At 45.5% G+C, this 22767-nt stretch overlaps 2 protein-coding genes across 2 annotated transcripts in view; one reads left to right on the top strand and one right to left on the bottom strand.

The window, feature by feature from the left end:
• LOC8033806 (B9 domain-containing protein 2) overlaps positions 1-1636 on the bottom strand; it is a 92062-nt gene extending 90426 nt beyond the window's left edge. Inside the window, exon 1 of the mRNA XM_042293443.1 lies at positions 1595-1636. The gene's annotated coding sequence lies outside the window, so the exon portion shown is untranslated. The remainder of the gene's footprint in view (positions 1-1594) is intronic.
• Positions 1-22098, top strand: part of LOC8023406 (amino acid transporter AVT1A) — a 68188-nt gene extending 46090 nt beyond the window's left edge. The window contains exons 3-8 of the mRNA XM_029990371.3: positions 5735-5903; positions 8195-8392; positions 15446-15693; positions 16232-16438; positions 17361-17553; positions 21701-22098. Of these exons, the coding sequence (XP_029846231.2) occupies positions 5735-5903; positions 8195-8392; positions 15446-15693; positions 16232-16438; positions 17361-17553; positions 21701-21854 (1169 nt within the window). The 3' untranslated portion in view covers positions 21855-22098. The remainder of the gene's footprint in view (positions 1-5734; positions 5904-8194; positions 8393-15445; positions 15694-16231; positions 16439-17360; positions 17554-21700) is intronic.
• Positions 22099-22767: the final 669 nt, after the last annotated feature.

Raw genomic sequence — 22767 nt, 5'->3', positions numbered from 1 at the left:
GCACGAAGACACAATGCACCAGCTTGGCGGACTATCCACTGGGTGCGGAAATCAGGCTCTGCGGATTATACACCAAATGCAAACTATAAAAAAAAAAAAAAAAAATTAGGCTCAAATTGGTTTTTGCGGACAATACGCCTGGACGTTAGGGCCTGTTATTATCCATTGTACATTCACTGCTGTTAGTTGTGGCTTTAGGGTACCTTCCTGTAATGATGCAGAGGGGTCAACTGATTCTTGAAATAAATATATTTAAGCACATCTAGATGCGATGTCCCTTGAAGCCAGATGGTCAGGGAAAAGGTGTGCCATTACCTAATTTGCCAACAGCACACGAATGGTCACGATCAAAACTCACCGAGTCAATGGTCAGTTTCCCAGAACAATATTTATTGCCGTGTAATCACCAATTTGGCCCATTAACAACCTCTAGGCTGTAGCCTATAGCTCACCCATTCTGGATCTGCGAAGTTTATGCTGTAGATATGCATCATCACATGGACATGTTTCTGATTAATCTTAAACGTAAAAGGTATAGTTATGCAACGAAATTCCCATATCGTCACATTTTTAGCAAACTGAATGGTTCCACCTGTTACACTCTTAGCTTTGGAAGCAAACCAATTCACAATACCGCCAGTGGAATACATCGTGCAAGCATTAGTGCCGCATGAGGCAGCAAAATGGCTTAAACCTAATCGATCCTGTTGAATAAAGCACCTAGATACGGGCGAAATTATCAATGAAAAAAAGGTCACTCGAAAGAGAAGATTTTTCGCTAAACAAACACGACTTTTTATTGGACGTTATGCAATGTAAGGTTGAAGACATGCACTCCGTGATCGGTACAAAAGCATATGCTTAGTAGTTGGTTGTGCGTGAAAAAGAACAACAGCAGCAAAAACAAAGGTGGATTTGAAACGCGACAGATTCGCCTTTGTGCGGAGTACTTACACTTGAAATCGTGTGAACAAAAAGCGACTACGGCCCACCTTGCTAGCAGCAATCTTAAATTTTATCCCTGTAGTCGTCACACCCATTAACCGAAAGCGTTGCTCCAAGTCCCTCCGCTGTCTACTATGAGTCGCTGTTAAGCCTAAAGAACTGCCTGCTCTATGAGGCCCATATCCAGCCACTGTGCACACACACAAGCACAGGAAATAACACTCGGTTCCAAGTACAAACGAAGAACCTGGGACGGAATGCCCGGAATGCCAACGAGCAGCGACTGACTGCGTAGTACACAGGTTGCGCTCCTTCGATGCCTGCATCGCTGCGGTGGGTGGTCGTGGCTAGTCGTAGCAGATCGTGTCATCTCTGTTGCTCGTACCGGAACACCGGAACCGCGTACTATTCTTGCTGGCGAAGGTTATAATCCTAAGCTCGCGCCCAACTCACTTTACACAAAGCCAACGCCCAGCAAGCCTATCCCCCTCTTTCCCTTTCGGCGACCGGCCGCCAGAGTGGTGACACCGTCGCTGAAACTCCTCAATAAAGTGGGAGGAGATCTGTGAACAATTAGAGGCTGAAGATTTCACAGCGTATCGGGCAGCGGAAACCCACCTTAGAGAGTAGGAGGAACCACCGTACATACCAGGCTATACTCCAGGATGGTATGCAACCGGGGGGAGATGAGCACGAAGGCGGAGGTCTAGACATGTAAAGGCCCGTTCACAGTTTTACGACCTCTTGAAACTGTTTTTTGTAAACCTCTTACAACGAGAAGACACACTGGTGCCATCTATTGGGTAACAGTATAAACTTGGCGGTCCGGAAGATTTTCTATTTCTCTCGCGCATTATTCTTTCTTTCTTGGCTCGAAAACCTTTTGTCAACGTTATAAGCGAGTCTTTCTCATAGGTATTACGCAGATTCGACCTCGGAAATCCCGCAAAACCTTCGCTCTTGTAAAATGCAGTTCCAGGGTCACCACATAGATGGCGCCAGAATGCCAGTGTGTTCCCTCATCCTAATAAATTTTCAGAGGTTTCAACAAGTCTCGTCTATCTCTGTTGCTCTCGGTTGCAAGAGTGTGAACGGGCCTTTATTTAAATGACACGACTGGGAAACAGAGAAGGAAAGCTGCAGGGAACATTTATGGCTGAAAGGTAGGGTACCAGGTCTGAGCACGCTTCTGGCGTTTGCTTACCTGAAAACAAAAAATTAATCAAGAGAGGAAAATAGAGAATACTTTACATGTGTATCGAGGGACATCAAAGAGATTGAGCTTAGGCAGGAAATAATTATCATAGGAGACATGAATGCCCACAATGGAAGAGTTTGACGGGTTCACACATACAACCGGAAAGTTGCTAGACGATTTCTGTGATACCCTGAACCCAGTGTTAGTTAATGCACAGGTGAAATGCGACGGGAAAATAACGGGGGAACGAAACAACTTACACTCAACAATAAACTACGGCTTCATGCCCCCAAAACTGTATGACAGGTTAGAAAGTATGGAAATAGACGAGGGAGGCACAAAAAGCTTTGGGAGTACCACAAAAGAATTAAGGCCAAATGTGGCGCATCCGTGCCACAAAAGAATTAAGGCCAAATGTGGCGCATGGGAACCAGAACAAGCACAGGAACGAGCGGGTAGCCAAATCTAAGTTAAGCTCAAATACAAAAAGTATCTAAAAGTATTCAAAATATAGCATCGAAACAACCAGAAAGAGAATCGACCTATGAAAATTTAATATGTATTTTTAAAATAGAATTAGAGAAGTATCAAATTAAACAAAGAAGAAAGCAAAAACGAAGACACATACTAAAAAGTTGGTGGGATATGGAAGTCAAAGCAGCCATATTGCGGCGCCAGCAGGCATCTAGATAGCATAGGTGGGCAAAGAAAAAGGCAGCCTTGCAAGCTGAACTAGCGTCAAAATACAAGAACTTCCAAGAGCAAGAAAGGGAGGCAACAGCTTTAATACAGGCCGAAATTTGGAGCAAAGGAGTACCGTGAATGATGGAAATAAATAAAGAGAGATAGAAATGCGACAAAAAGGCTTTGGGAGCACATTAAAGCGCCAGGGAGAAAGACAGAGATATTCCAACACTTACTGACCACACAGGAACGGAGAAGAGGCACGGGAGTGTATTAGGCAGACAATCGAAGAGGCTTTCTCCCAGCTTGAGCAGTGGGGGACAGTGGATAGCACTGGCAGCAGCAGTGTAGAAGAGCAGCAGAATTATGCAAGAAAGGCAAGGACCACAAGCGAATAGGACGAGGCAAAAAGTAAGGTTCCAGCAGGCACATCGACAGGCCCAGACGATATACGCATGGAACTCATAAAGACACCGTAGAAAAACAAGTAAATTGAAGTTATGGCATGTGATTAATTAAATAATTATGGGAGGAGAGGTACCCAATGATTGGACACTAAGTAAATGAGACAAATATATAAAGGCAAAGGAAACAAAAACAACATTACGTCATAGCCGAATAGTGGTAACTTCAGTTCCATACAGATTAGCTATGTAGATAGTAAAGCGGAGAATGGAGGAATGGGCAGAAGATATGCAAATAACTGAGTGAGCTCCAAAATGGATTCCGAAGAGATAAACGATTTCAAGATGACTTATTCGTCACCAGACAGTGCATAAAAATAGCAACGAAGAACCAAACTCCTTCAAAGTTAGCTTATTTGGACATCAAGGGAGCGTACGACAATGTGAGCCAAGAAAAACTCGGGTCAGTTGAAGGAGCCCAATTTAGAAGCAAATTTGGTTAGGTTTCATCAGCAGGTGTACACAGACAATAAGGTAGTTAAACATGGGACGCAGAAACTACACAACCCGCAGCAACAAAAAGCGGGCTCAAGCAGGACTCTCCAGTGCCACCTCTATTCTCCATGATACATCTCAGTGAAATGGAGAATAAATTAGAGCAGATCAACTTAGGTTTTCTAGGTGAGTTATATGAAAGGAGGGAGAAATGTAATACAGGTAATACCAGGACTGATGTATGCGGACGACATAGTACTTATGGAAGATAATCAGGACCCATTACAGGAACTAGCTGGAATATGTGGAGAAAAAGGGATCACCTTGGGCATGAGTTTTAGTAGTGACAAGTCTTGAGTAATGGCGTTTAATGACGAAACAAGTTAACGCTGAGAATACAAGACAACGTAATAGATCTCCATGTAGGAAAATGCAAATATTTGGGAGTCTGGCTAAATGAGGGAACGAGGTTTCCAGAGGAACATATGGAGAATATATTTAGAAAAGGGAAGAGAAATGCATCTGTTATGAAGCTTAAGGCACTATAGAACTTTAATAGATATAAAGTGGTCAGAGGTATATGAAAAGGAGTGATGGTACCAGGACTATTTTTGGGCAATGGCGTACAGTGCATACAATCAAAGGCTCAATCAGGATTCGAAATTCGACAAAGAAGCGTAGGTAGATTGACACCGGGAGCACATGGAAAGACACCAAATGAGGGAGTACAGGAGGTCGTCTTTTGAGAGCAGGGAGGCATTTAGTAAGTTGAAATTTGAACAAAGCTTGGACCGAAATGGATGATACGCGTTGAGCACGGTAGGTACTGAAGTATTTATACACGAAAAGTGTAACTACGAAATGGACAAAGCAAACCCGAAAGTTTACATTTAAATACCTACACATTAGTGATGGGGCTCAGCAGACTACTTCAGTGGAAAAGGGAGGAAAAGAGGCAGAAAGAAAAATGTGGGAGGTAAGAATGCAGGAATAATCAGCTCTAACAGGTCACAAAAACAGGACATAAGAAAAGGAAAACGTGTTTGACAATTCACTGGGAATTTCTTTACTGTTTGAGGTGAGAATGGGAGTTTTGAGGACGAGGGCGTGTGGGGTTGAATATCAGGAGACAGACACATTATATACTGCCGGCCATAATGAGAGCGAGACAATAAAACACTTGGTTTTGAAGTGCACGGGACTTCGCCCTGCCCTCCCTGAAGGGTTAACGGATTTGGCTGGGGCCCTTGGTTTTGCTGGGGACGATGGAAGGACGAAAGAGGAAATGACTGCAGTCGCCAAGAGGCGATTAAAATATTAATGGAAATTATCTAGGGAAAATTGAATGATGCACAACTGACTATCACAGCTGGGGACAGGCGGGACACAAGGAAATTGGGACTCCCTCCTCCGTGGCTACAGCCCAAAGTCTCAACTTTGTCTCCCAGTAGCTCCGGTGCTAATGTAATGCAGACAAGGTTTGTCCAGAGGAAAATTGGCGACTCCCTTTCCGGGGGGAAGAGGCGGGGTGATGTTTTTAGCTTTTTTGCGCTATCCCCCAAATGTCATCCTGGTAATACCTCACACTGCCTGGTGATAGTTAGGGGGAGAAAATTAGCTTAGAAGGGCGGGAGGAATCATATGTTTGTCTCTTTCGACTTAGGCTAGGTGGCGCAAGCTATCGCCGCTACATCCATTTATCCATCCGCGTGTGACGTCGTCTGTCAAGCACCGACTCACTCAGAACCATAGGAGGCGAGGAGAAAACCCCCAATATTTGCCTGATGGATGTCCAAATAGAAAACAAACTGCCGGACTTCTACTTTCACTTCATATGGCCCTGAAGTGTCGCTTCAGGCTTTCTGAAGTGTCCTGTTTGAACACCCCTTGACCTGAGCAGGCGATCCCCTGCACAGAATGTGCTCCGTCGGGACGAATGCAATGTATGTTAGGTCTGGTACATGTGTGGCGTTTCTGACGTGACGCACGTGTGGTACGGCACCTGCAGGCTGGTCCGGCACCGCCATTATTGTGGTGTGCGCCCTGGCTTCCGGCTACTGCGGCTCAAGGTTAGGCCTGTGCTGGATCATCTTGGAGGAGCGCTGGCTCGAGTACCGGGATGCCAACAGGAACCCGTACCCGTGCATCGCCTTCCGGGCCTACGGCAAGCCCATGAAGTGAGGCTCTCCATTTGTCTGAGAAATCGTCGCGTATTCAGTGGTGGAGGTCAGCATGAACCCGCGCATATAGGTCACGAACAAAATAATTCCGGTCAATATGGTCTCGCGTGTACAATCGTCTCGCACAATATGGTCTCGGACATACCGTCCCAGGCAAAATGAGCCCGGTGAATATCATTCGCGCCAACAATTGTCTCATACAGCATAGTCCCGGATATATGGTCTAAGATAAAATGGGCCCAGTCAATATGGTCTCGCGCCTATAATCGTATCCACTATATCGTCCCGGACGTATATCGTCCCGGACGGACAATGTGGTCTCACCTCTACAGTGGGCTCGCACAGTATGGTCCCGGACAAAATGGACCCGGTGATTGTGGCTTCGCGTTTACATTTGTCTCACACAATAAGGCCCTGTACATATATTTGAGGACACAGATGGTCTCGAACACAATTGACCCTGTCAACATGGTTTCGCGTCTACAATCATCTGAAACAATAGGGCCCGGACATATGATGCAGGGCACTTATGGTAACGAACAAAATAAATCTGGCCAATGTGGTGCCGTACGCAATTGTCTGAACAATTTGGTCCTGGATATATGGTTCCGTTGACGGAGATGGCCCCGAACAAAATGAACCCTGTCAATATTTTCTCGCGTCTAAAATGGTCTCCCAAAATATGGTCCCAAACGTATGATTCAGGACACACATGGTCCCAGGCAAAATAAGTCCGGCCAATAGGTGCCGTACCCAATGTCTTTACATTATGATCGTGGGTATATGGTTCCGTGGAAACAGATATTACCCGGAACAAAATGGACCCTGTCAATATGGTCTTGCGCCTAGAATTGTATCACACAATATCACCAGAATATATTAACCAGGACACATATGATCCCGGACAAAATAACCCCGGTCAACATTGTGCCATGCCAAATTGTATGTACATTATGGCCGTGAATATATGGTTCTGTGTACACAGATGGCCCCGAACCAAACGGACCCTGTCAATATGGTCTCGCCTTTACAATTGTCTCACATAGTATGGTACCGAACACATCATGCAAAACATACATGGTCCCGGATAAAAGACACGCAATCAATATGGTGGCTAAGCCCCCCCCCCCCCCCCTCTTTTTTTCTTCCTTTTTTTACTCTGGCCAGGGGAATAAAAACAGAAGCATTGAAATAGTAAGCGCCGACATCGGTGATTGGTCCCGAAAGAAATTATGAGAAAAAAAAACACGAAACCACAGCGAAAAAAAAAGTAGACGAAAGGTTAGGCGCGCTCGTTCTGCTGAGACAAGTTAAAGTTCTTGTGTTTCTTTGTTTGTTTTTTAGCCAGAGCAAGCTAAGAAAAATATGAATACAGTATGAAAAACAAACCGGGAATCTGAAAAACGGTTTGAATATACCAATAAATATACCGCATTAAAAAAAAAGAAAACGGCTTTAACAGAATGGGTTTATACCGGGAAATATACCGGGAAAGAAAAGAAACGATTTGCAGAAACTGATAAACGTACTGTATTTAAAAAAAAAAAAAAAAAAAACGATTTACTAATCTGGGTCTATACCGGGAAATAAACCGGGAAAGACAAGAGACGATTTGCCGAAACCAGGACATGTACCGTATTAAAAAAAAAAAAAAAGCGATTTAACAATCTGGGTCTATACCGGGAAATATACCAGGAGAGACAAGACACGGTTTGCATAAACCAGTAAACCATACCGTATTTAAAAAACAAAAATAAATAAATAAAACGTTTTAACAAACTGCGCCTATACCGGGAAATGTACCAAGACAGAAAATAAATGGTTTGCAAAAACCAGGAAACATACCATATTTAAAAGAAAAACGGTTGAGGAGTCCAAGTCTATACCGGGAAATATACCAGGATAAAAAAAAATATGGTTTGCATAAACCAGTAAACATACTGATCTTGAAAAAAAAAAACGGTTTAACAGTCTGGGTCTTACCGGAAAATATACCAGGACAGAAAAGAAAGTTTGCACAAGCTGCATTTTGACTCGAAATCGTACCCAGAGCATAAGACCCAGATTGCATGCAAACACGAATCAAACTGTGAAACAAACACACTATACAATTTGAGTAAGTCGGGCTTAATCTTATACAGTATATATTAAAGTGTCGCCAGTACTAAGGGCCCATTGGGACCACCGATGTCCACCTCTTTGCCCGGCTGTCTGAAGCGGCTGAAATACATGAGAGGGTGGTGGACCCTTCTGGATTATTATACGAACTCTATAGTTTTGTTGCGCAGGATAGCTATGTCGCTGATCCAGCTGGTCGGCCTATTCGGCTACGGCGCTGTGTTCCTGCTGCTGGCGGGTGAGCTGATCAGCGACGTGACCCGGCAGCTGTCCCACGATGCCCTTGACTGGTCCATCTGCTACTGGCTCATCATCATTGCCGTCGTCCTCGCGGGCCTCATGTGGCTTGGTACGCCTAAAGACTTCGGGTGAGTTTGACTAATGAATGAATAAAAAACGTTTATTGAAACAAAAAAAAAAATCCAAAAGAGCTCCGATGACCGAAGTCATCACAGCGCGCTGACCTTGTAACCTGGCGTTGTCTTCTGGCGAATTAGGGAACTGGGTTTGAATGCAGGATGTCAGGCCGCCTGAAGAGATATACTCTAACAGCGATCTGAGCACCCGAGTCGTTCACTGGGAATCACCCGCCGGGTGCGTCCAGTCCCGGAGATTGCTCGGCCGGTCAGTTTGTGCCATCTTGCTGAAGATGACGAGCCTGTACGTTTTTAGACCTTCGCTGTTCCCGAATATGTGGTGTAAATTGGAGCGAGAGTTTCCCTCCCTGCAACGTTTGCACCGGGGGTCAGGTGGTACCGCGTAGCGGTAATCTTTCTTGAGAGCATAAAATTGTAATTTGTATTGGAAGCTGAGAGTCACCGCTCGGCTGGTGCGAAGGCGCCGTAGCAGCAGCATTTCTTTCATCCGAAATGTTTCTTTACGCTGCGTTCCTCTTGTCCCCTGCTACTACAGGTTTTCCCGCTCATTTTAATCCAAGCGACGACCAATTTAATCCCGGGGTCACTCAATTTAATCCAAGCGCCATACAATTTAATCCAAGCGCCACACAATTTAATCCAGGGATCAGCCAATTTAATCCACAATATATATATGCACTTATCATGTTCAGTGGTCGTGTTTTGCTTACACATTTGGTAACTTAGAATAATTGTTTATACAATTTGAATTTTTGGGGGAGCAATTGATAATTTGTTCACTATGTGATTACTTTGATTTACTAGTGCCACTATTGACAAGGCTTAATTGATATGTTGGTTACTCTTTTTACAGAGCAGCTCTTAGGCACCCGTTTCCGGCTTAAGCGGCTTCGGCGTAACCACGCGGTGCATGATGGGCAAACTCCCCCGCCTAATTTAGCGGAAAATTTCCCCGCTAAATCTAGCAGAAAATTTTCCCTGCTAAATCTAGCGGAACATTTTTACTGTTAAATCTAGCGGCACATTTTCCCCGCTAAATTTAGCGAAAAATTTTCCCGCTAAATTTAGCGGAAATATTTTCCCGCTATATTTAACGGAAAATTTCCCCCGATAAATTTATCGGAAAATCTTCCCAGCTGGATTTAGCGGAAAATTTGCCCGCTAAGTCTCGCGGAAAATTTTCCCCCTAAATCTAGCGGAAAATGTTCACCGCTATATTCAGCAGAAAATTTTCCCCGCTAAATCTATCGGAAAATTTTCCCAGCTAGATTTATCGGAAAATTTGCCCCGCAAAGTCTAGCGGAAAAGCTTCCCCGCTAAATCTAGAGCAAAAGTTTTCCCGCTAAATCTAGCGGAAAATTTTCCCCGCTATATTTAACGGAAAATTTCCCCCGCTAAATTTAGCGGAAAATATTTCCAGCTGGATTTAGCGGAAAATTTGTCCCGCTAAGTCTAGCGGAAAATTTTCTCCCTAAATCTAGCGGAAAATGTTCACCGCTATATTCAGCGGAAAATTTTCCCCGCTAAATCTATCGGAAAATTTTCCCAGCTAGATTTATCGGACAATTTGCCCCGCAAAGCCTAGCGGAAAAGCTTCCCCGCTAAATCTAGCGGCAAATTTTTCCCGCTAAATCTAGCGGAATATTTTCCCCGCTATATTTAACAGAAAATTTCCCCCGCTAAATTTAGCGTAAAATCTTCCCAGCTGGATTTAGCGGAAAATTTGTCCCGCTAAATCTAGCGGAAAATTTTCTCCCTAAATCTAGCGGGAAATGTTCACCGCTATATTCAGCGGAAAAGTTTCCCCGCTAAATCTATCGGAAAATTTTCCCAGCTAGATTTATCGGAAAATTTGCCCCGCAAAGTCTAGAGGAAAAGCTTCCCCGCTAAATATAGCGGAAAATTTTTCCCGCTAAATTTAGCGGAAAATTTTTCCTGCTCAATCTAGCGGAACATTTTCCCCGCTAAATTTAGTGGAAAAATGTTCCCCACTCTATCTAGCGGAAAATATTCCCCACTATATTTAGCGGAAAATTTCCCCCGCTAAATCTGGCGGAAAATTTTCCCAGCTAGATTTATCGGAAAATTTGCACCGCAAAGCCTAGCGGAAAAGCTTCCCCGCTAAATCTAGCGGAAAAATTTCACGCTGGATTTATCGGAGAAAATTTGTAGTGCCAAACATACCTCGGCAAACCTCACTCATGAGGGCCCTCACTCACCCTCACTCACCCTCATCTTCACAGGTGAGGTGAGGGTGAGTGAGTTTCTGAACCAGGAAAATTCATGAGTGTGAGGGTGAGTGAGGGCCGTGAGGGCCGTGAGGGCTGTGAGGGCGGTGAGGGCCGTGAGGGCCGTGAGGGCGGTGAGGGCCGTGAGGGCCGTGAGGGCGGTGAGGGCCGTGAGTGCGTGAGGGGCGTGAGGGCGGTGAGTGGCGTGAGGGCCATGAGTGCGTGAGTGGTGTGAGGGCGGTGAGTGCGTGAGGGGTGTGAGGGCCATGAGTGCGTGAGGGCCGTGAGGGCGGTGAGGGCGGTGAGGGCGGTGAGGGCCGTGAGGGCGGTTAGTGGCGTGAGGGCGGTGAGTGGCGTGAGGGCCATGAGTGAGTGAGGGGCGTGAGGGCCGTGAGGGCGGTGAGGGGCATGAGGGCCATGAGTGCGTGAGGGCCGTGAGGGCGGTGAGGGCAGTGAGGGCGGTGAGGGCCGTGAGGGCGGTGAGTGGCGTGAGAGCGGTGAGTGGCGTGAGGGCCATGAGTGAGTGAGGGGCGTGAGGGCCGTGAGGGCGGTGAGGGGCGTGAGGTTCAGTGAGGGTGAGTGAAGGGCTGAAGGTGAGTGTGACTGTGAGGGTGAGGGTGAGTGAGGGGCTGAAGGTGAGTGTAGCTGTGAGGGTGAGGGTGAGTGAGGGGCTTAGGTGAGTGTGGCTGTGAGGGTGAGGGTGAGTGAGGGCGACCTAAAATGCCGACCTCTGGTGCCAACGCGCGACACTTATTGTGGTGGCTCACGCAACGTCTGGAGCTAATAGGGTATTTTCGTAGATCGTTTCTGCTGTCCCGCAACGCTCTCCGCAACCAGCTACGCTAGCCGGAACTCTACAGTCAAGGCCATCGGCGCGCCGGCGCAGTAGCGGCTCTTTCGTTGCGGAGGGCTTAGCGGAGGGGGAAACGCGGCCTACGAAATCTCCCTATTGACGTTTTAAGCGTGCGGCACGAGCAGCACCGATGGGACCGAGCTCCGGGCTCGAACAGAACAACACGAGACTGGCAGCGTTCGACGGTGCAGCAGGGAGGTCTCAGCGGAGCCCGCTTTTGATGATCTTTTTCACTTTTATTGCGGTTTTAAAGATCAGTTTGTTAATTTGCATCGACGGGCGTCTTTCCTGAACCCCACAATTTTTCCGCTAAATTTAGCGGGGAAAATATTCCTCTAGATTTAGTGGTGAACATTTTAAGCTATATTTTGTGGGGAAAATTTTCCGCTAAATTTAGCGGGGAGAATTTTTCGCTAAATTTAGCGGGGAAACTTTTCCGCTAAACTTAGCGGGGAAACTTTTCCGGTAGATTTAGCGTGGAAAATTTTCCACTAGATTTACCCGGAAAATTTTTTCGCTAAATTTAGCGAGGAAAATTTTCCGCTAAATTTAACGGGGTAAACTTTCCGCTAGATTTAGCGGGAAAAACGTTCCAACCAAAATTTAGCGTGGGAAATTTCCTGCTAGATTAAGCGGGGAAAATGTTTCACTAGACTTAGCGGAAAAAAGTTTCTGCTAGATTTAGCAGGGAAAATATTCTGCTAAATTTAGCGGGAAAAATTTTCCGCTAGATGTAGCGGGGAAAATTTTCCGCTAGATTTAGCGGGGAAAATTTTACGCTAAATCTAGCTGAAAATATTTTCCGCTAGATTTAGCGGGGAAAATTTTCCGCTAAATATAGGGGGAACATTTTCCGCTAAATTTAGCGGGGAAAATTTTGCACTAGATTAAGCGGAAAAACTTTTCCGCTAGACTTTACGGGGCAAATTTCCCGCTAAATCTAGCTGGGAAATTTTCCCCGCTGAATCTAGCGGGATATTTTCCCGCTAGACTTAGCGGGGAAAATTTTCCGCTAGATTTAGCGGGAAAATTTTCCACTAGATTTTGCGGGGAAACTTTTCCGCTAGACTTTGCGGGGCATTTTCGCTAAATCTAGCTGGGAAAATTTTCCGCTAGATTTAGCGGGGAAAACTTTCCGCTAAATGTAGTGGAAAATTTTTACACTATATTTAGCGGGGAAAATTTTCCGCTAGACTTAGCGGGGAAAATTGTCCGTTAAATCTAGCTGGGAAATTTTTCCGCTAGATTTAGCGGGGAAAATTTTCCGCTAGGCTTAGTGGGAAAACTTTCCACTACAATTAGCGGGAAACTTTTCCGCTAGACTTTGCGGGGCAAATTTCTCGCTAAATCAAGCTGGAAATCTTTTCCGCTAGATTTAGCGGGGAAAACTTTACACTAGATGTAGCGGGAAAAAATTTTCCGCTAAATTTAGTGGGAAACATTTTACTTTAGATTTAGCGGGAAAAATTTTCCGCAAGACTTAGCGGAGAAAAGTTTCCGCTAAATCTAGCTGGTAAATTGTTCCGCTAGATTCAGCGGGGAAAATTTTCCGCTAGATTTAGCAGAAAAAATGTTCCACTAGATTTAGCAGGGAAACGTTTCCGCTAGGCTTTGCGGGGCAAATTTTTCGCTAAATCTAGCTGGGAAAATATTCCGCTAGATTTAGCGGGAAAACTTTCCGCTAGGTTTAGCGGGAAAAGATTTCCGCTAAATATAGCGGGAAAAATTTACACTAGATTTAGCGGGGAAAATTTCCCGCTAGACAGCGGGGGAAATGTTCCACTAGACTCTGCGGGGCAAATTTTTCGCTAAATCTAGCTGAAAAAGAAAACTTTCCCTGCTAGATTTAGCAGGGAAAGTTTTCCGCTAGATTTAGCTGGGAAATTTTTCCGCTAAATTTAGCGGGGGAATTCACTCATAATTCACCACGTGGTTACGCCGACGGCGACGCCGACGCCGCTTAAGCCGGAAACGGGTGGCTAAGAGCTGCGCTCTAAAAAGAGTAACCAACATATCAATTAAGCCTCGTCAATAGTGGGACTAGTAACTCAAGGTAATCACATTAGTGATCAAATTCTCATTTGGCCCCCAAAATTTCAAATTGTATAAACAATTGTTCTAAGTTACCAAATGTGTAAGCGAAACACGACCACTGAACACAATAAGTGCATATATATATATTGTGGATTAAATTAACTGACCCCGGGATTAAATTGTGTGGCGCTTGGATTAAATTGTATGGCGCTTGGATTAAATTGAGTGACCCCGGGATTAAATTGGTCGTCGCTTGGATTAAAATGAGCGGGAAAACCTGTAGAACGAGCGCGGTCAAGGACCGCTTTTGCCATGGGCCAACTTTATGTGGCATTGAAGACAAAACTATGAGTGCCCCTGAGTTCTCGGACCCGGAACACCGATAGAAGTTGCGCGCGAGCACTACTGAATTCTTTAACGCGCCACTTCCTCGTACTGACTTTGTATAGCCGTGGTTCTCAACCACTGATGTGGATCGGCGGATATTATGGAGGACCCCGGTCATGGTGGGAAAAAGGGACAGGTATAGCTGAATTATGATAATGATTTAATGAATCGATATGAATGTGTGAAGTAGGCTTATCTCATTGACATACATACGAGAAAACTCACCCGAAAATTGAAACGTTTCTCTTCAATCTTAAAAAAAAGACTTTTATTGCAGTACATATACCGGCCCGCAAAAGCATGGGCACGCTTGTCTGCTGGACCTGGCGTCCAACAGGCTGCCTGCATAGGTATAACAAAGCATGCAGTATTTGCATGCAACTAAACAAATCCAAACAATGAGAATTATTCCTGACAAGAGAACAAGCGAAAAACGTGGTAATTTTCAGTCATTTATCGACTGGCAGCACCATTCTCTCAAGTCTTGTTTTAGTCTTTTAGAGTATCCAGGTTATGAAGTGCTTCAGTGTCCTGTTTCTTGAGCCTATTGGTCTGTCCGTCTTCAGAAGTTTGTCCAACAAGCGAGAAAGACGCCACAGACGCCACCGCGACGGCACCAAGACGAAACCGTGACCCTGCTCAGGATTTCATAAAGGACGGGATGTTGGTTTCTTGCTTGTGGTTTGGATAAACGTGTCACAGTGTGTGTGTGTGCGTGTTTGTTTGCGCGCGCACGCGCGTGCGTGTGTGTGTGTGGGGGGGGGTGCACCCGCTCGGTTTCTAAGGGTTGAACTACCATACATACATGATGAAAACAGCTCAAAGGACGCAGAAGAAGTGAAGAAACAAATACGACAGGACGAAAATGCACTCACAACTAATGTTTTATTAGTGAGAAAAACAGAATATACATTTTTGATGCTATCTGCTTTGGATACGTTGTTATCTTTCTGTCTTTTTCAGAAATAAAAGTTTAGTTGTGAGTACAGCTTTGTCTTGTTGTGTTTGTTTCTTCACTTCGCCTTTGTCCTTTAAACTGTTTTCATCATTTGTAACGTTTGCCAACTCCCACTCCCACAAACGCTACTTTACTACCGCACATCTCAGGAATTTTCACAGCGTCATTGTGAATATCTTAAATTATGTTTTTGGCGACAAAGGACTCGGTTGACGCTATTTGGTCTACTGGCTTCTGTCTAGAGCTGTTTGCGCCCGGGCTTGAGTTCAAGCTGGGTTTTGTCGTCTTTCTGAGTTTTAACATGCATGTAAAACTCAATGTCTAAAATAAACTTCGAATGACGCTTTAATCAACTGCATTTTTGGTCTATGGCTCACAGTCATTTGACGTCTAAAGGATTGAAAGACTGGGGGTGTCTGAAAGGCTAAAAAGATTTAAGGACTGATGTGCCTAAAGGGTCTGAAGGGGTTTGAAGGGCTGAGCGCTTTTGAAGGGCTGAGAGGGTCCATAACGCGTCAGGGCAGAAGGGTTGTTTTCGAAAGGGAACAGCTGGTCCTGACTTAGGCCGAACTGTCCCACCGCAGGTTCGCCGCGTTCGGAGCCTTGGGCGCCACCCTGTTGGCGTCCTTTATGGTGGTGGGCGTCTGCTGCTCCCGGGTGCTTGCCGGCACGGCGGCGGGGCCTCGCCGCAGCGAGCTGAGTGTAGAAGGCTTCTTTCGAGGATTCGGCACCATCATGTTTTCGTACGGCGGCGCGGCCATGTTCCCCACGGTCCAGAACGACATGAAGGACAGGTCACGGTTCTCAGGGGCCGTCGTCTACGCCACCATCGGTGAGGAAGGACTAGGTATTTTATCCGAATCGAAAGGCTGTAGTAAAACTGAAGCATCCAACCACATTTGAGATTCTATAGCCATGCTGGCCATTTAGCTGAATTGGAGCGTTCTAGCCGAATTTGAGATTCCAGTGAAATGGGCTATTTATCCAAATGGGAGCATCTATTCGAATTGGTCTTTTCAGCCAAGTTAAGCTATCAGCCAAGTCCCAGTCGAATGCTGACGAGTGCCGACTGCTGACGCAGGCATTTTTCTGTCTTTTCTCGAGCTTCAGCCTGTGCGCCGCTTGGAGCGAGTGACGGAGTCACTACCAATGACATCACTAGCAGGCATTGCCTTCTAGATGGTATTGCGCAAACAGATGCACAGCGCTGCATATTTAGTGCTTTGTTTATTTGTGTGGATGCGTGTTGTTACTGATGAGTCCCGAAAGGGTCCATCATTGCATGACCTAAGTCTTCAAATATACAAACGGCGCTCATCCGAGATTCTCAAGCGCTGTGCCTGACCAGTCCCGGCGTGCTCTCATTGTAGCGCTGGTGCTCTTGTATCTGCTGATGAGCCTGATGGGGTTCCTGACTTTCGGTAGTGACGTCAAGGCCAACATCCTGCTGTCCATCGGAGATGGCGTGACCAGCATTGTTGTTCAATGCCTGTTTATTGTGCACCTCCTTTGCGCCTTCCTCATCGTCATCAACCCCATGTGCCAGGAGCTCGAGGAGCATATTGGCGTCCCACCTGGTAAGGACACCCTGCTGAATACCCCTATTTGTCTCGCACCTCTGATAAAACCTGAGAAAGAAAAAGATGAGGGGGTACAAGATGCATGGTAAGCCGAACTGTTTGGCTGCAAGACGTGTGGCATTTGCAGCTGGGCATGACCCCAGAATCAGATCTACGGAACAGGCATCCTTGCAGCCGAAAGATTCACACCCGGTCAGAAAACGGGCAGACATAAAGGAGTTTTTTTAGATCGTTTCCGCTGTCCCGCAACGTTCTCCGCAATACGCTACGAGATCCGGGTCTGTGTAGACAAGGCTAGCACCGCGCATGTGCAGTAGTGGCGTCTTCGTTCCAGAAAGCGCAGCGGAGGTGGGAAAACGGTCTACGAAAACTCACTATTGGGGACTTCTCGTAGATCGTAAGCTGCGTATTGCAGGTACTGGCGGGCGCGTGGTCAATCTGTGCCCACCGTGAAGATGTCTCTCTGGCTATGCAAAGCTATTGCGGGAGGAATACGAAAGGTTACTGTTATCTCGAACACTACAACAGTTTGACCACGGTGTGTATTTGAAGCGAGAAGCTGCTGGCGTATGATGTGTTGCCTCACGAACGCGTGGATGGGCCCAGGTTCAGACATCTGCGTACTGAGTGCAACCGACTGCGTTGTGACCACTGAAGACTATTCACGACGAGTCTTGCCATAGCAACGTGCAGAAGCCTTTCGTCTGAATCAGTCATAAGTGATCGTAACGCAGTCTATTCCACTCAAAAAGCACATGTCTGAACCAGCCATCAGCATGCGGCAGGAGCGACACTCCTATCTAAGTAACAGCTATGCTTTCAATGCAGTCCTCCTGTGCGTCGGAGATGACCTGTCTGCGACCCTTGGACGACAATTCCCCGCATAAAACAGGACTCGGCGTTTGCTTCGTCTTCGCAGAGTTCACGTGGAAGCGGGTGGCGTTGCGGTCATTCTTGATGCTTGCCGTGCTGGTGGTGGCTGAGTCGGTGCCGCACTTCGGCAAGGTACTTCCGCTGGTCGGCTCGCTCCTGGTGGGACTGACCACCTTTATCCTGCCCTGCGTCTTCTACTACAAGCTGTGCAGCGACACAAAACGGGAGTGGCCAGAGAGGTGAGGTGATTTGACCTGCGTGGCGTGGCACCTCGTTAAATGGCCTCGTGAGAGCACGCTCAGCGATGAGTTGCCTACAGTTCATCTTAGCATCGTAAAACGAGCCGGAAAAATTCGCGGCAGCGCATAAAAATCTCAAGCATTAACCGAATATGCGTTTATGCCGTGCATTCCACGTGGTGAAAAGTAAAAATGTAGCCTAATTTTGAAAAAACAAAGGGTATGACAAACAAATTTACCACGAGTCAACGGCCAGCATGTTCGCAGATGATCAAGTGAAAAACCTCGATTTAAAAGAGGCGTAAACTGAAACAACGGAGAGCGTTTGCAATTTAATGTCAGACGTCTCCTGGGCGGACAGATGGCTAGTGAGTATAAGTTATGTTGTCGCGAGTAGAGAAAGAAATCGGGCGGAAAGGCAGAGACGACTGCAGACGACCAACGCTTTCGTCCCTTCCTCGTAGCTCGTGTTGCACAAGTAGGCAAGTGCCAAAAAAGACAGGGACATCGACGTAAACAGAGGCGTACTCGCAACTAACTTTTATTTAAAAAAAAAAATAACACTCGTATATATATAGTCGTGGAAAAACAGTCATGAATATTTCCGGCATAACCCCTGTAACAAAAAAGAGTACTGATTTGCCGATAAGGACAGTGAAGTGCCACTTATACATTTGTCGCCCTTCGCTTTGATTTCAAAAGCCTCATGTAGCTTTCTAGAAACCCGATCTAGGTACCTAGCCAGAAACCTGATGTCGCTAAATGATGGAGCACATGGGCAACGTCTGCAGTGAGTGGCAGAGTGTCCCGGCGGGGTAGCTTTTGTGTCCGCGGCAGGCTCGCACGCACGCTCATTGAAGCACCTGCCTGTCCAATATACGAAGATCCGAATGACAAGGGTATTCGTACGCTACTCCTTTAGTGCACTCTGTGTATTTGGCGCGGGGCCTGGTTCTGCAAGGGCCTGTAGAATAATCACTGGGATTGTTGATTCTACGGCACAATCGCCAGAGCTTATGGGGTGGAGTGAAAACCACGGGTACGTCGTACCGAGCGGCCAACTTCTTAATGTTAGGCGTGATGGTGTGCCTATAGGGAAGTAAAACCGGCCTCGGCGTATTCCTGTCATGGGGTTGCTTCTGTATCCCTTTAATTGTCTTTACCAAGCTTTCTGCCACCTCAACCAGAGTGTACTAAGGGAAACCCGCTCTCTCCAGCCACGCTACCTGCTTGTCGAAACTTTCTTGGGCACTGTGCCTGCAAGACTTCTTGAGAGCCGCCTCTATACACATCGAAGCAATGCTTCTTTTTACTATTTTTACAAGGGCGGGGTTAAACGGAAGTATACCTTTCTTTGAACGTGGCACATACATTCAGCAAATATGGTCCTTCTGTAGACTTAACCTGAGACCCAGGAACTGCAATCGTCCATCTCTTGGCTCCTCATGAATGAATTTTAAGGCACTACAACATGATTCAAATACCTTCAACAGTTCTGTCACGTCACTAGTTTTTGTGTCTACCTGTTTTCTCAAAATGAGGAAATCATCCACAATCTGAAGACTTTGAGCATGGTAAACTCCCGATATTTTTTCTGAGATGGCTCTACCGCAAACACTTAAAAAAATTTGCAAAAAAGAGGCATCACATAAGAGCCAATGCAGATGCCCCTCTTTCGTACAAAGAAATCCCCTTCAAAAGAAACAAACGTGTGCTTCGAGTAAAACATCAAAAACTCCAGAAACTGTTCTATGCTAATACCGCAAGAGCCCTGGAACGGAAGAATACCGTTATGTTCATTGCACTCTCTGACAGACAAAAGAAGGGGTTTGTGAGGCACCGAATAAAAAAGGTCTTCAACGTCAACGGAGAATGCACCTCGCATTCACTGCGCACCCTTTCTAAAAAAAAGATCGATAATGCATTCAGAGTGTTGCACAATGAACGGATCGCGCAACTCAAAAGGATCTAATGTTTACACAGGAAGCTAGCCACATAAAACTGCATGAATTCCTTTCGGTAACAACAACCCTAAAGAGGATATTATACCTCTTTGCGGTGAAAAAAAATGTGCAGTTGTAGTTTCATGCGGGCTTGACACTTTTTAGCAGTCCAGGTAGTTCCGTCACACCGCCCATCTCCATGGCACTGCACATCTCTCTCTCTCTCTCTCTCTATATATATATATATATACAGTCATGTCCCGTTAATATGAATTCCCCTTATCTGGAGACCATTTTCGGGGACAAACTTAGAAAATACATGCATTTTTGTCTCGTTATTACGGACTACTCATATTATGGATGATTTTTTGGGGGAACGGAGGTGTCTATATTCACGAGACATCACTGTATATATATATATATATATATGTGTGTGTGTGTGTGTGTGTCTGTGTGTGTGCGTGCGTGTCTGTGTGTTTTCAAATAAAAGTTACTTCCGAGTGCCACGCTGGTTGTCTACTTTGTTGTCCTTTTGATTTTTGGCGCTTACCTACTTGACCATGAACCAACCGGCCCAAATCGCCACTTTAATACTCGTATTACAAATGCGGTTCATCAAACCACGTAACCCCAGTCAAACGGCTGGAAACACCCTGTAATCTATCCACACTAAGCAAGTTCAGTAGCTTGTGGCGCCCCCTCACGATAGGTGCATGCCAGCAGACAAAAGAGCGCGTCGTCTGCTCGTTGCATACATCGCAGAGCTGACTTAAACTTAACTAATACCAATGATGCGGCGCTGTATCAAGGTTGTACCACTGATATGTAGCGCGAAGTCGGCGCCGAATCAACGAAGTCTGCGCTATTTCGAGTGCATTATTATAACAGCGCTGAGGTAGCATTGTGGTGTATACGTGTAGGCAGTCTTTGACGCCCCTGAAAATTTTTCAGACCAGGATAAATCTCAAGTCGCAGCCACACGGCTGATACCCTTTCAAAAAGAATTCAGGGAGTCTACAGAAATCATTTCAACGACTCTTCAAAGTTTCTATCCACTCACGTTGTATCGGCAATTTCATTTCCACATAAGTTTATAGAGCACAGACGATAGAAATGCTATATAAAATTTCCATCACCACGTCTCAATAAACTATTTGTCATTATATTTCTATAGAATTTATATAGACTAGAATCGATAGGATAATAAGATGCAGTGCGGAGAAGCGACATCACACCCAGCTGGAACCTTTTTGTGGAGGCTGTCTTTTTTGTCGTCAAATAATTATTTTTTTCTGTGATGCAGTTCATCAACCTTGATGAAGCACACTGCGTATGAGTTGTGTGCAAAAAGTAATCAGCATGCTTGTAATCTTTTTTTATTTTCTGGAATGGTTTTCATTCAAGCGATTGCCTTTCAATTGTAGGGTATATATAGCGGTGGAGCAGTCAACACTATTAACTTACCAATGTTATAAGTGGAACATGGCAATACAAAAAAAAAAAAAAAGAGTGCTTCGTTGCGTGTGTGTTTATGATATCTGCGTATGTGCACACAACGAGTCAGGAGCGCATGTTTCCACGTATGTATCGTGACAAACCTAAAATCAATATTGAGAATTACATTCTTTTGCGGTAAACCTATCGCTGTTACAAAGGGGATAGAAACGTTGCTAAAATTGTTTTTCGTTGCAATTTTTATAAAATCACTTTACACTAAGTTTTAAAGAAAGTATACAAAAAATAAAACGGCCAAAAGGTGTATACAGCCGATAGAAAAGTTGATAGGTTGCCCTTATATAGAGCCTCTGTACACTATATTCTATATATATTTTCTAGAAAGTGGATACATATTTTTTGTAAAATAACATTGAAAAAAAAAGGAAAAAGAAAAAGAAAAACGTGATGTTCGTAGCAGACATGATGTCAGAATAGCCTCGAACATGCTTCACCCATGTTCGAAGCTGATGTGATAGGATGCAACACGCATCTGAATGATGTATTCACAGTGCGAGCTCGGTTTAAACATGCCCCTTACACTTGCATTCGAAGGATGAAAGTGTAAGGGGTATGTAAGGGGTATGTGTAAGGAGTATGTGTAAGGGGCATCTGTAAGGGGTATGAATGTGTAAGGTGTATGTGTAAGGTTTATGAAAGTTCCCCTTTCATTCGATGGATGGTCCGTCCTCGTGTCGTTCGTCTTGCAGGAAGATACCGCTCTGGGAGAAGTCGGTGCTCGTGGAGATTGTGATCGTTGGAGTGATCGGGACCGTTGCTGGCACGGTGTCCTCGGTCAAGGACTTGCTGGCTCCCGGCTCGTTCGCCCTGCCATGCTTCATTAGCACGGATGTGGTCCTCTGATGTCTTCGGAGCTCGGACGTAGCGCACTGGAGTGACCACGGATCATTCTCGGACGCCCGATGCCCAAAGAACTGCTCGAGAGCCGCTCGGGCCACAAACGGCTACTGTACTTCGTTTCACAAGACCATAGCAAACGCTTCGACGAGACCGACCGAGCGGCGCTAAAAAAGCACGACGTCACAACAATCGTCGTTCATTTTGTGCGTTTCTTCTCACAAACACGACCACTAAAGAGCAGAGACTACATCGGGACTTTGTGTTTTTAGTCTTCACACTTCTCTTTGTGTGTCATCCAACCTTTGAATGCGTTCTGACCTAATGTGAAACAAAGCATACAGGGTGTTTTATTGATAACTTTACAGATGTGTTAAAGAAAAAAAAAACAAACAAACAAACGTGAAAGCTACATTAATGCGGTTTGTGTAGGTGCGTTATACTACTACAACCAGGAAGACATAATAGAGAATGCTAATTATCGCGATAATTTGGTCAATTACTGAGTTAGCGGTCTCCGATGACGCTCAGCTAGTTACTCGTTGGAACCGTACGTTTATTCTCACTAAAAATAAGTAAATGAAGACATTTGTGTTAGTCATTGTACTAATTGTGACGATCTGCCCCACATTGACCTCCAGATCGACCTAGAGATGGCGCTACTGTCGCGCTATCATCATCATCAAAGCGGGAATGGAAGCAGGGCCGCACCATGGCCTCTCCACATTCGCGCGAGAGACGGTGGAGATTCTAGAGTTTATTTTGTGGCATAGTATCGGTCGGGGAAAACAATTTTAGCGAAACATGGTGATGTACTGTTCGGTTCTTTAGTGAAGATCGAATCGCGTTACCAGTGTACGGCCTAAATTTAAGTAACCGCTCATGTGGATGCGTCGCCCGCGCTAGACAGACGTTAGGA

The sequence above is a fragment of the Ixodes scapularis genome, unplaced genomic scaffold (genome assembly GCF_016920785.2).
Source record: "Ixodes scapularis isolate PalLabHiFi unplaced genomic scaffold, ASM1692078v2 PGA_scaffold4__175_contigs__length_147842914, whole genome shotgun sequence".
In the NCBI taxonomy this organism is placed as follows: domain Eukaryota; kingdom Metazoa; phylum Arthropoda; class Arachnida; order Ixodida; family Ixodidae; genus Ixodes; species Ixodes scapularis.
The sequence above is the reverse complement of the archived record's forward strand: the minus strand, read 5'-3'. Positions and strand labels throughout refer to the sequence as shown.